At 42.5% G+C, this 13,817-nt stretch overlaps 1 protein-coding gene across 1 annotated transcript in view; it reads right to left on the bottom strand.

The window, feature by feature from the left end:
* The window catches only part of LOC127231574 (alpha-tectorin), a 127,346-nt gene that overhangs the window by 17,904 nt on the left and 95,625 nt on the right, over positions 1-13,817 (bottom strand). The window contains exons 18-20 of the mRNA XM_051197181.1: positions 10,732-11,293; positions 4,384-4,583; positions 53-436 (exon numbers count right to left, since the gene is read on the bottom strand). Coding sequence (XP_051053138.1) covers positions 53-436; positions 4,384-4,583; positions 10,732-11,293 — 1,146 coding nt within the window. The remainder of the gene's footprint in view (positions 1-52; positions 437-4,383; positions 4,584-10,731; positions 11,294-13,817) is intronic.

Here is a 13,817-nt window from a genome sequence, read left to right on the forward strand (position 1 = left end):
ATAATGAGGAGCCCACTATCAATTCCCTTGGCACATTACTTAAGAATCAAACCTTGACAGTGTTCCGGTCATTGATGAGAATCTGCTCTTCATTAATGTAGAAATAGACAGGTGAGATGATGGTGAGGTTGGGTGAAGACCACTTGTCAAAGTTGATGATGAGCTGGAAGGAGATGTCGGGCAATTTCTGGCAGATGGTGGAGAGCACAAAAGCACAGTTGGCTGGGAAACGCAGGAAGGCACCATCGAAGGTGCGGAAGACACCACCTCCTGCGGCCAAGCAATAGGAGGTCTTGGTGCTGAAGCATCCACGCACCCCACTGCGCAGGGCACACTCCTCATCTGACTTGCACTGGCGTGGGTCGCACTGAATCAGGTTGCGCCTGAAGCAGCGGCAGCGTCTTGTGCAGTCTCCATTCCAGAACAGCTGCTTGGGCTGAAGGAGAGGTTTCACTCAAGTTAAATTGTGACCTCGGATTGTAGTCAAGGCTGGAGACCTCAGAGCCCAGCCCAGCCTCCCTTTAATAGGGCTGGGGTTAGCACTAGAGCCTGGATTCAAACGCTTATCCCTTTGACGCAATCCAGAGGCCAAATAATAAGCAATTTAGAATTTATTGGTTTCAATCAAGAACTGTGGAATCTTTACGGCTGGGGCTGTTGAACTAATCAGAGCCTACCTGAATGTGCAGCGAGCTGTTAGAGCAGCTAAGTGAAGAGGAAAAATACATTGCAGATTTTTAAGCCTGAGAATCATGCTTCTAAGAAATATAAGCTTCCCTTTAAGATGAAATTTAAATTCACGTGGGACTGAGACACTTCTGCTTTAACTCTCAAAAAGAAAATGATAATCAATTCTCATGATCAACCATTTCAGTATTTCCCAATATTCATCCTTCCAAGTACTTCCCTCACTCCAGCCTACTTCTGATTTACTTCTAGACGAGCACCTCCATTTCTCTGGGTGCTAAAGGTGAGAGGTCTAGCTATCATCTAGGCCTCATAAGGGAAGCTCTAGGATCAGGGATATAGCACATGAGTCCCAGCCCTGTATATGCCATCTGGGGATCATCATTAATTCCCATAGTGTGAGTTTCTTCATCTGAATTGGAGGTCATAATCACGTCCCAGGGCATTTGTGAAGGTCAAGTTAAATAAGACATGGAAAGCACGTGTCCTGGCCTCAACTAGCCACTCAATAGCTACCTACTCACTGATGTTATTCTTACAGAAGAGCCACTCAGTCTCCTTCAGAGGAATTACACAAAATCATTTAAATGCCTATAGCACAGTATCTCCTCAACAGGAGGAGGCATTGTTTTATGTTCTTCCCCAGATGGGAAACAATCTGTAGACACAATTCTACTTGGTAGAGTTTATAGTCTTAATCTTGTACTTGCTCTAGATCTGGAACATTGGGAAATAGTCATGGCTGTCCACATGGGAGGACCAAAATATATAGACTATGAGAGGTTGGGCTACCCCATGCCTTTCAGGCTGAGCATCCCTTGTCACAAGTGCTAAGGACTAGAAGAGTTTGGATTTGGGAGTTTTTCATACTTATGAGTTAATTGCATGCATATGATGAGATATCTTGGGACTAGGACACATGTTCAAACATGAAATTAATTTATGTTTCATATACTTCTTCTACATTTAGCCTGATAATTTAATATTTTACATGTCTCAGGTCAAAGTTTCATAGTGTAGAATTTTTTACTTATAGTATCAGGTAACAGCATTTTGTATTTCAGATTTTTTTGGATTGGAGATACATAATTTATATCAATTTACCAGACAGAAAAGATGTCTTAAGACATACAAAGGTGCCTATGGTTCTGTCTGGTCATTGTTTTCTTCTATAACTACAGATTTAACAATACCCTGAGATTGACTGATTGCAACTCAGATTCAAGGTTGAACAGAGGGCAAGCTCTTCCAACCAGTGCGTCATTCATCTTCCAACTGAAGATATCAGAAGCCAGGTCCTTGCTCCATCTTGGTCTGTAACATATTCTGGGGCCCAGAAGCCTCACAAGCTGACTTCATTTCCTTTTATCAGATTTATAGAGTAATGGAGAGGTTGGCTTGGCCCCTGTCTGATAAGAACACAGACATTACATTTGTGGGAAGGGAAAAATAACCTGATGTTTGTGGATATGACCAGGGGTAAATAACTCATCCACAGAAGAACTTGATTGGGAAACCAGCTTCAAAGGGAAGTGTTTGGCCCCATGCTGCTTTCTGTACCTTAATTAGACATGACAACGACAGCTGGGTGATTACCCTACATGCTAATGACTAGATGTGTTCTCTCTTTATTTCCAAAGAAATCTGCTGTATAAACAAGCCTCCGAGCGTGTTTGAACTGAGGCAAATGGATATAGATTATTTGTTCTGTGACTTTGCCGCTTCCCAGATATAAGCTGTTGTCAAAACCCACTGACTTTTTGATGAAAAACCAGATAATCATGTTTATAGAACTAATAGCTGTAAGGGTTGTTATGAGACTTTCTGGGGGGATTCCAAGTGTCCTATACGCACCATTTCACCAACATGCCTGGATTTTTCTATTTATTTATAAAGTACTTCTCAAGAGATGAGAGCCACCATCCTAACAACAGCAAATACCAATCACTGAAAGACTAGATGCCGGGTACCAGGCTGGGCAACTAGCATGGGGCATATGAACGGCACTACTGAGGAATCACTTGCAGCTACAATTCATTCATAGGATTGAGGAGTCACTTAGAGCCACATTTTATTCATGGGGAAGCAGAAGGTCAGGGAAATGACACAGCTGGGTCAATGTCACTCCTCTAACAGTGAGACAGCCAGGGCTAAGCTTAAGTCCTGTTCCCTTCCGTCACACTGACACTTAAGACCCCTGTGAAGGGGTACATGACACAGCTAATAGACAAACACATTTGGGCCATCTCCAGGCTAGGAGCAGAATTTAGAAGAGTGCTCTTTGAGTCATCACTCCCAGACGAGGAGAACACGGAAATGATTCTCTTCCACACACTCCGCCTCTTCCTCTCAAACGATCTTAAGAGTTAACTCGGGCACCAGCTCTTCGGGGAAGCCCTCTTATTAATTCTACTATTCTATGTTATGTTCATCCTGTCTTTCTAATATAACCTCCAAATACCTTTTCCAATGAAAATGAAATTGAGCATAATGCCTACATTTCTCTTCTTTTATTTATTCCCCAAATAAAGGCAGTTCAGTCAATCTCAAATGAGTCAATGCATCTTTACAGAAAGGAGACATTATTTATTTTTGCCTAGTTGAGTTCCAGTTCAGACACTTCAATTAGATTTCTGGCAAGCTCTCCCACCTTCATTTAAAATTGATCTGCTCTGCAGGGTATAATTTTTCACTTGTTGATATGTTATTTTGTAATTGTTTCCTTCTTTAAAGCACAATTTTTGTTTCTCTCCTGAATAGGTATGTTTGAGTCCCTTAAGTCAGGAACACACATCCTTGTCCTTTGAATGCTATTTGAACAGTGGCTGGCACACAGCCAATGAATGCTCAGTGTGTGGAGTTAACTGTTTACTCATACTTAAATGACTGGTTGAAAATCTTCTCATCAAGGCTTTTCTTAGCTTGTTGTTATGGGACATTACATATTAGAGGGCTAGGGACATTAGAGGGACATGCTTCCGTGGTAGAACACTTTCCCAACTTGTTCCAGGACCTGGGTCCTATCCCCAGAACTGCCTCTTCCCCCAAATCTAAATAGTAAAATGATTTAGCAAGCCAATATATTTTATTGGGCAATGTGGAGGAGGGGCATCTTCATCAACATTCTGTTTATGTACCCCTGCCCCCACTCACCCCACCCCAGCCCACCCCACCAGGTAAGAAGCAAAAGGCAGGAGGTAAACAGTCAAGACTCAACTGTGTAGGGATGATATGAGAATGACAAATGACACATGTGTGGGAGCTTCAATAGTCAGAGAGGGAAGGCCACTCCTCCCAGCCTCCAGCCCCATATTTTCTGCTTAAAAACATCCTTAACGGAGACAGCCACAAATGTCAGATTCACAGCCACTGTATTTCCAAACTAGAGCCCTGTCAGAAGCTTTCAGACCAAGATTTACAGGGAGGCAGTCAGAAAGGCACGAGAGAGAAGAGGAGAGGCCTTTGCCCATGCAGAAGAGGCAGGAGTGAGGCCTGGCTGCAATTCCAACTCTCACAGAGAGCAAAGCCTTTCCCCAGAACACTACTCAACTTCTCAGGTTCAGCTCCCCTACCCTACAGTTAGCTCCACATTCATCATAACTGAGTAGGAAGCCTGGGCAGTTCTGTCTTCCCCCTTGGGCTTGGAGAGAAGCCAATCTGGTATGGAGGAAGAGGCCCGCTGCCCCCTGTACCCACCTCATAATATTTTCCGTCCGAGTAGCAGCCACAGTTGTGGGGCAAGATGCAGCTCTTGCCATTGAGGACATAGCCTGTGTCACACTGGCAGCCCTCCACACAGTAGTGATTGCAGTCACTCTTCAGGCGGATGGCAGCACAGCGAGGCTGGCAGACACTCACACAGCTCTCATAGTGGCTGTTGGGAGGGCAGGTGACCGCTGGAACAGAAGGGACTAGTCAAGTCTCACAGAGTCACAGGGAGCTGTAAATGGCTTTCTCACAGCCTTGCTTAGGGAGGCAGAGGGTATGGCGTGAGGGAAGAGGTGTGAGCCTTGCCACTCTCCCTTGTTCAGACCCTTTGCTTATGAAAACTCTGCCTAATCCCTTAAATATCAGCCTGGCATGCAGAGGGAAGGGGCTGGAGACTCTGCACAGAATCTTCATCCTTTCTTCAGTGTTGGCTTTTGCACTCTTTATTGCCTACCAGTGGTAGTCACAACAAATCCCCATTTGGGCTACAAAAGGCATGCACACCAGCCCTGCCTCCTGGGTTTCAATCCTCTTATTCATAGCCCATTTACTCTAGTTCCCCATTCTTTGGGCCCCACTTAGATGTAGTGCCCTCCCCCTATTATCAACATCACCTACCCTCACCTCAGAACTTCTCTAGAACCTTTCGTCTAAATAAGTGGTTTATCAGCAACAGACTCCTGAGCCACGTGATGTCTGGAAGTATGTAGTGGTGAGTGTGTGTGTGTGTGTGTGTGTGTGTGTGTGTGTGTGTGTAAACTGACCTGAATCAGTTATGTTCTATGGGTCTGAGACACATCTAAAACTGCATCTATGGAGGGCAGGAGAAATACTGGTGAAGAATGTTGGGCTCATGTTATTTAGGATCTCTAAGCCTCAACTTCTTTGTGCACATAATGCGGATACCAACAGCACCTGAATTTGTATGCTTAGAAGAGCACTGGGTAAGTTGTGTTCAATAAGTATTAACCAATCATTAAAGCAAGTCTTGCTTAAAAGTTTTATTGAAGCTGTTATCTTAATCAATGCACACTAAAAGCACAACAACTATTTATATGGAAACTTCTACTGTACAGTATATGGACAGTTTGGGGGAGTGCATAGTCCTAAGAATTTTAATGCATGGGTATGTTCATATAAGCAATGTCATAGTATGCTATTACATTTTCAAAAATGTTTAGTTCAAAAGATAGTATCCTCATGTGGTAGAAAACACAAACTGCCTATGATCAATAACTAACAACTTACAGTGGATCCTTGCATAAATTGTCTATGCATATAGATGCATGTACATGCATCTCATCCACAGCCTTGATTTTTACAAAATTGGGAGGGAGCATAATCTACAAACCTTGCCACACATTGCTCTTTCATGACAATATTTCTTCCACTTGGTCTCAAATTATTGTCTTTACACCGCTTCAAGGTGTGTGCCTCTTATGTGTGTATTTTCGCCCTCACAAATTAGGCTGTAGAATAAGTTCCCAAAAGTGGAACTTTTAGCCAAAGGATAGGAATATTGTTGTTGTTGCTGTTGCTGCCACTGCTGATGCTACCACTACTTCAGTGCTGGAGAGCCAACCCAGCTCTCACATATACTACATAGGCACCTGCCATTGAGCTATGCCTCCAGCCCCTGAAGTCTTTGCAGATACCATTGAGCTGCCCTGGAAGGGAAGAGATTGTGCCAATGAACAAACAAGGAGATTTAGTCTCCTGAGGTCTTGATGACTACAACCATATTTTTCATTTCTGGAAATGTGGAAAGAAAATCAGAAACTATTTCTGTTGTCCGTGTAGTTAGCTTGCATTTCTCTGAGCCTTATTATCTTCTCATTTGTTTATATTCATTTTTCTGTCTCCTGAGAATTGCCTTTTCTCATCTATTGCACACTGTGTTGTTGAAGTTTCTTCTTATTAAACTGTAAGTGCTCTTTATAAAGTAAAAATGTGCTTTTGTGTGTCATATGTATTATAAAATATTTATCATTCGTCTCTGACTTTGCTTCTTTTTTTTTTAAAAAAAATTGCGCTTTCTTAATTATGTTTTTGCCATGTAGAGAGGTAAAGATTTTATGAGGTCAAATTTATCTGGTTTTCTTTAACAGCTTTGAGAGTGTGATTGGGGGGGGGGGTGCGGGGAAAGAACCCAAACTCCTTTGTTTTGTTCTAGTACTTTTATAATTTAATTTTAAAATGTTTTATCTTTATTCTCTGGACTTTATTTTGTACCCAGAAATGAAGGAAAGAATAAACTCTTATTTTTCCCAGAAAGTTTCCCCACCATCTCCTTACTATTTATTAGCTAAATCTTCCTTTCCTCAAGTTATTTGAAACCAGGTCTGCTATATATTGATTCTATTAATTAGTGATCAGATCTTTTGCTGACATGTTCATCTTTCCACTGGTTTGTCTTTCCATCACAATGTTTTATTCTTATTAATTTGTGCTAGCTAACTTGTTCCTGTGGACGTATTAATATTGAGTATTGATCAATTAATACTATTAATAGAAAGCATGAGTAGCAAAATATAGCCTTTTTCATATCTGGGAAGACACTCATCTCTCTTTCTCCACATTTTGGACCTTGGAGTCTTTCCTGGCTTTCAAACAACACTGAGAACATGGTGGCTGACTGTCACAATTAAGTTTTCAAATTTCAAATACTGATTTATTGCTCTTCTCACCCTCTAAATGGGGGCTGGAGAATGAGGACTGGTCATGTGTATTGTGTTCAAGAAGACGACTCTTGTTGAGCCAGAAGACCAATTTAATCGAGCCTGGGTGGATGGCAGGGTGCACAGATCCCTCAGGGAAATCAATGTAACAGAATGGAATGGACAAGCTCTTCGGAATCAGACTGACCTGGCTCTGAACCCTGGCTCTACTGATAGTGGGCAGGATCACCTTGATCAGGTTCCTTGTGTTCTCTGAACTCATTTTCTCCCCTATAAAATCGTGTGATGCTGCAGCTCTCTTACCAAGCAGCTGTTAAAATGATATAGTTTGGAAGCTGCTGGTTCATTTTTTCCTTTTCCTTCTCATGAGTAACAAGATACTCTGTACTTACACGATTTTGATGGTGTCATTGATGGTAGGAATAGTTGTAGTAATTATTCACTTTTAAAAATTCATCAACAGGAATTTGTTAGATTTGCAAGGGGAATAAGTAAAACAGATACTTAATGACTAAACTCTGATAAAGGGGAAACCCAAAATGATGATGCTAATCAGCTTGGACTGATCATATGCCAAGTGCTTAGATGGAGGTGGAGAGAGAGCAGTTCCTCATGGCCAATGGTACACTATCTCTGTACACATTCCTCTTCCCCAAGTTGCCTTCTTTATGATCGCTGTCTACCTCTCAGTTTCCCCTTCTAGAAGGGGTCCACAAGTCCACATGCCACATCTTGAACAAGGCCTGGCAAATGGCAAGAGCTAAGGAGCACTGTCTACTTAGTTACACTTTGTGCCTCTTACTGTGGTCTCACCATCTTCTTCTCCAAGTCCCTCATGGAGCAACTAAAACTAGCCCGACAGCTTCAGATGATGGGATTGTAGATGGGTTTGTAATTAAGACAATATATCTCCCATTTTCCCTCCAAGGCCATTTGTTCAATGTGGGTAGAGAGCTTTTCAATGCATTTACAAATAAGGAAATTGAGTAATAAATTATCCCATTGATAGGAGCAGCCAATATTGTTGAGAAAAGTTGGCATTCTACCCTGTTACCAATAAAGCACATGTTGGATGGGCAATTTGGTTTAGCATCCCCTATTTGCCCCCGGAAGTACCATTCTTATACCTAATACGTGAATGATGAACTGGGTTTTAACTTTTAGAGGAGTGATGACCCCAACTTCCCAGAGGTCAAATTTACCAATGATACAAAGGCCTTCCTTGTCAGGCCATGCTTTATGCTGAATGTCTCAAACTAGAAAAACTCAAATTGGAAAGCTTAGCCGCCTGCAAACCTGCCTTGCTCCCCACCACACCCACATATCATATTCAATGGATACATTTGTTCTCTAGTTTAAGCTTTCCTCTTTTTCATTTATTCACAACCTCCATCCTCCACCCTGCTCTGTATTTTGGATCTTCATCCCTGTTTTGAAATGCTGAAATGGGAAAAGCTAAGTCACTCTGCACTGAAATCCATTCTCAGTCACCTGTTAACTGTGATGTGTCAGCCTGGGACAAGCTGGGGCCAGCTAGTCTATGGCAAGGGTGGAAACTAAGGCTGAGAGACTGAGGCAGGCAGACTTTAGTCTCAGTGCCAGGAGTAGATCAACTAATGCACACAGGAAGCAACCAGTGTTCAGAACTTTAAAGAGGAAAGAAGACCAGATTACTAAGACAGGAAAAAATAAAAAATCTTCATATCTTTTATCACAAGTCAAGCTTCGTTCCAGAGTATCTCTGTATTTAGGCGGGGGGTCATAGGTTTCCTAACTCAATCCTTTTTCCTTCCCATGAGTGATAAAAGCTGAGGCTCATTAGTTGAAGGTGGGTTCTTGTTTATTTTAGCTATTTTAATACATTTCCTTATTCATCACACCTAGACATGATGGCATTTGGCATACATTATTCTTGACTGTCCCCAACACCCCCCCCCCCGCCCAATCCGTTTCAGCCACCCCAGAGCTTCAGAGCCAATAAGCCAATAACCAGAGAAAGAGCTAGGTCCCTCTGACAGACCTCAAGAAAAAGCAGGCTGCAGCTCCCCTTCCAAACGTGCTTTCTGATGCCATGCTATGCTTAGGGCTCTCTGCCAAGAACCTGGTTTTCTGATTTAGAGGGAAGCAAGCACTCCAGTCCCACTGCGCTGACTCCAGTGAATCCCCAGTAGCCACAGAGAGTGCTCTAGTCCCAGACCATTTGTAGGTAAATTTGTTCGATTGAAAACACTAAAGGCTGATTTGTCTGGACAGTCATCCACAGGCATCATGTCCCCCACATTCCTTGCTTGAGAACTGAATTTGGATGAAACAGTCTTGGAATCTTTCCCCTCCCTTCCCTTCTCTCCCCACCCCCAAACAGTTTCCATCAATCCAGTGTCTGTGTATGGAATGCAGACTGACTGATCATTAAACCACAATAGCTTTGCATCCAAATCTCCCATTTCTGGGATGAAAATGAGAGTTTGTTCGCTGTGAAGCCTGCTGCACCCCTTATTTAGAGCTCTGAGCATCCAGCATTAATTTGCAGCCTCTTTGTACAATCAGATCTTTTATACAAAGAAATGTGCTATAGTTAATGAGACTAGGATGGGAAAATAGGAGATGGCATGGTGATTCCATCATCACCCTTTTCCTACATGCATATGCCGAATGCCAGCAAATGCTCTAGCTAACTCTTCTAACTCTTCTCCTATAATGTATAGTTTGCTAGTGCAGCACATGGATGTTGGGGTGAGAGGGTAAAACCCCAACCTTGCCATTGAGACTGTTTAAACTTAGTCAAGCAACTCAACTTCTATGAGTCTCAATTTTGCCTTGACTAATTGGGTTATTGAAAAGAATCAATAAGATAACATTGATAGATTGTTTTAGCAGGGGGGTTGACTCACAGCAAGTCATTAATATACCACCACCTAGCATGCATGTGTGCTTGGATTCCAATGATCTGATTTGACCTTTCTGATGTTACTGTGGAAAACTGGTACAGGCAGCATTATGGCTGCTCTTTGGGAAAGAAGCTGAGTACCAGGGAAGGGAAGTGAGTTGGTTACAATGATCCTTAAGATTAATTTGAGGCTAGAATCCATGAACTCTACTTCCTTTTCTAATGCTCTTAATATTCTGCCATGCTCTACAGTCATGAATATATATATATATATATATATATATATATATATATATATATATGTGTGTGTGTGTGTGTGTACATATATATATATATATATATATATATATATATATATATATATATATCAGAATGACCTATATAAGGAAAGTATGTAAGCTATCCATGCAGTGGTGGACCTCTGAGAGTAAATGAACAAACTAACCATCCAACTCTTCCCTGTTAGTCTCTGGAAAGCATTTTATTGTGTGGAATTCAAATGTAGCATGTGGTGTTCTGTGTTTTAGATACATGGTCTCATTCCATGCTTCAGGGCAACCCACCAAATTAATGGTGTTGACCCATTTCTACAGAGAAAGAAAGGAAACCGTAGGAGGTTACACCTTCTGGTTCAGATAATGGACTCAGTTACAAAGTGCATATCCTGAAGCCACTCTTTTCAACTTTCTCTCCCTTCTATGGAGTTGGAAGACCAGCCACCCACACCAGTCTAAAATAAAGAGGAGCAAGAAAGGTAGAAGATGGACTCACTGCAGGATGTGTAGTTCCTCCAGCCGGTCACTGCAATCCCTTGAGTCTGGCAGGTGCTGGCATAGTTTTGTAGCCAGCTGCAGGCAGTCTGTACAGCACCCCCATCAATACACGAGTCAAACAGACAGTTTTTGTAGAAGAAGGTGGGGTTGACTTTGCTGTGACATTTGGCAAAGCCAGCATTCTGATTGGGGATGAGGCTGCACAGCTGTTGTACTTTGGAGAAACCTTCAACTTTGGCACAGGATGGACAGCGGTCTCCACAGCCCACCTGGCAGAAGGTGTCTCTCTTCACCCAGCTTTGCCCAAACTCGCTGATACTCAATGCAAGCAACCCCATGGGCATCTCCAAGTCATCATCGGGGTTGCCATTGTAGCGTCCACAAAGGCCATAAGTGCTATTTTGCATGCTCCGGGGGACAGTGATGGATAGGAAGGTTTTCCAGTCATACACAACCTTCAGGCCAAAGTCAGTTTCCACCACCACGTGAAAGCCAAAAGAAAAGATGTTTATCTTTCCTTGTCCTAACTTCAGGGGCAGGTACAACCGCTCATTGTTGACCTGTAAGAGACAAAGAAAAGAATAGAAAAGCCCAGTTGACCTAGAAATTTCTCAGTCCTCCTAGTCATCAGTCTCTTGAAGGACAAATTCCACAGGGGGCTTGCCCAGGTAGAACATGAGCTTTGTATATAGTGCTATTTATGACAATCAACTCTTACTATTAGGATTTGAACAGACTTAAATGACTATCCTTTGTACACTAATATACCTATTTATTTCAGTGCCTTCTGTTTGTTTATACAGCATTCTTTTCCCCTAGGAGTTCAAATTGTTTTCTCTAAGGTAATGAGAGGGTAATAAAAATTCAATTAACGTTGAGAATAAAATACCAAAACCTAGAACTCCTGTGTTTCTATTTCTAGCTCTACTGTGGATTTATTTTAGGCAATCTTCAAGTTATTAATTCCATTGGGATTTGTTTTGTGGTTTTGGAGGATGACTGTTGGTTCCTCTGCCTGACTACCACTCATCAAACATCAACATCTCTCTTGTGCTCAGACCTGCTCCCATGTTGCCTCTCCAACAAGATTTTCTGAGTCTAAGACCATGGTTAATGGAACCCACTCCCTTGCCTTGGCAAGCACAGCATGTTATATTTATAATTCCCTTATATTCTCCTCTAGGTCAAACATGTGCACATGACCACTAAGATGTACATCACAACATCCCCTTTTGGTACATCTGGTTTTAGGTGCTTCTGTCTTGCCTGCAAGATTAGAAGCAGCAACCTGAAGGCAAGAACCATTATGTCCACCTTCTCTTTATGACCTTCTACATGCCTCACAGTTCAGTTTTCCAAATGAACCAAGCACATCATTCTAGCCCACCATCTCCTATGATTCAAGTGTAAAGGTATTGTCCTGCTCCTGGCCAAGACCCTTATCCCAGTCACTGTGGCTGTGGTACAATGTTAACACAGATGTCCATGGTCCTGTAGTTGTGGTACAATGATAACACAGATGTTCATGGTCCACACCAGGGCAACCCCTAGCCAATGAATGGCCCACTTTGGTAATCGTCTTCATGACGTAGGTCATTTTCAGAGTATCTAGCATCCCAGTGCCTAACACTTTATCTCTTCTCCTAGGCTTTCCCTCAGTTTCTTAAGAAGCCCCATTTTGGGGCTTGCTTCTAAGAAAACTTCCCTAAGATAGTAACAAGGTCTTTCCTATATGCCCTTTCTCTGGGTGCATATTTACCCCTCAACACTCAGCTCAGCTCTCTCTGCTTCTATGCATATTTGTCAATGCAGAATCCATTTGTCTAACAGATATTTGTATGGCAACTACTGTGTACTAAGCAGAGTGCTAGGCTGGATCAAGACATGAGCCTTTCCCCAGCATATGGCAAGGCAAAGACTCCAACAGATAGTCAGACCATCTGAGAAAAGCAGTGACACTGGTGCAGAGATGTGTGGCCTCAGACTCAGCCTGGGGACAGAATCAGTGGGGCCTGCAGAAGACAATACTCATGTGGAGGCTTAAAAGATAAATGGGGGGTGAGGTAAGGAGGAATGAGAGTGAAGCTAAGGAACTCTAAGGAAAGAGCATAACCCAAGCAAAAGTCCAGACAAAATGAAAAAGCTTAGGTGCAATGAAAGATTATCACACTTTTGTGCTGATGGAAAATCAAATGCAACCTTGGGAGTAGAAGATGATCTGAAGACAGAGAGGCTGGAAGGACCTCAGTCAAGGATTGCCTTGTTTTTAGTGTCAAGCAGGCAAAGAGGCCATGACAGAAAGCCTGGCCCATGGAGGGCAGGCTTTGGGTGAGGGGACATTATCTAAGATCTTAAAGTGAGAATGTAAATAATGAGATCAGAAGTCAGATTACAAAATACACTGTACATAAAATAACAAGTAGGAGATCCAGAAGGAAAGACAACCCACAGAGGAGTTTTATTAGGAAGGGAGGGGAGATGGGAGAGAGCTTGAGGAGGGATGGGCTTTGGGATAGAGTAGGCATGTTTGTGTGTATCAGGGAAAGGCTATAGAAAGTGAAGGATAAAGACAAGGGAAGAAGGGTTAGGGACAATGGGAGGAAATACATCTGCATCTGGGCAAGGGGAGAATTGAGTCATTAAGAGGTAAGATTCCTCGAGGGTGGAGGAAGAGAAAGGAGGTGGAACACAGCTTGTTTTCCAACAGGAAGCCTAAAGGCAGAAGTAAGTGGGCCATATGCAAACACAAATGGCAGCCCAGAAGATCACCAGGAAAGGAGAGTCCACAGAAGCTCAGGGCCACCCTAAAGGCTCATGATCCTAGCCAATGAGTGCAGCTAGCTCTTCTTGCATTCTGAGTTCTTTACTACCTGATGTCACACAAGAGACACCAAAATAATGTGATTTTTTTTTTGGTCCTTTGTGCAGAACATTTTGTATGCTTCATAATTACACTGACATTAACTGCTAGCAGGTTCATCCCACTAGACTCTTGAGGGAAACCATGTTTTGTTATGTTTGCTGTACATTTTTTTTTAATTCTTGATGCCATGTGTAACACATTCTTTGGCTAAGGAAATACTT

The sequence above is a fragment of the Phodopus roborovskii genome, unplaced genomic scaffold, assembly GCF_943737965.1.
Source record: "Phodopus roborovskii unplaced genomic scaffold, PHOROB, whole genome shotgun sequence".
Lineage (NCBI taxonomy): Eukaryota > Metazoa > Chordata > Mammalia > Rodentia > Cricetidae > Phodopus > Phodopus roborovskii.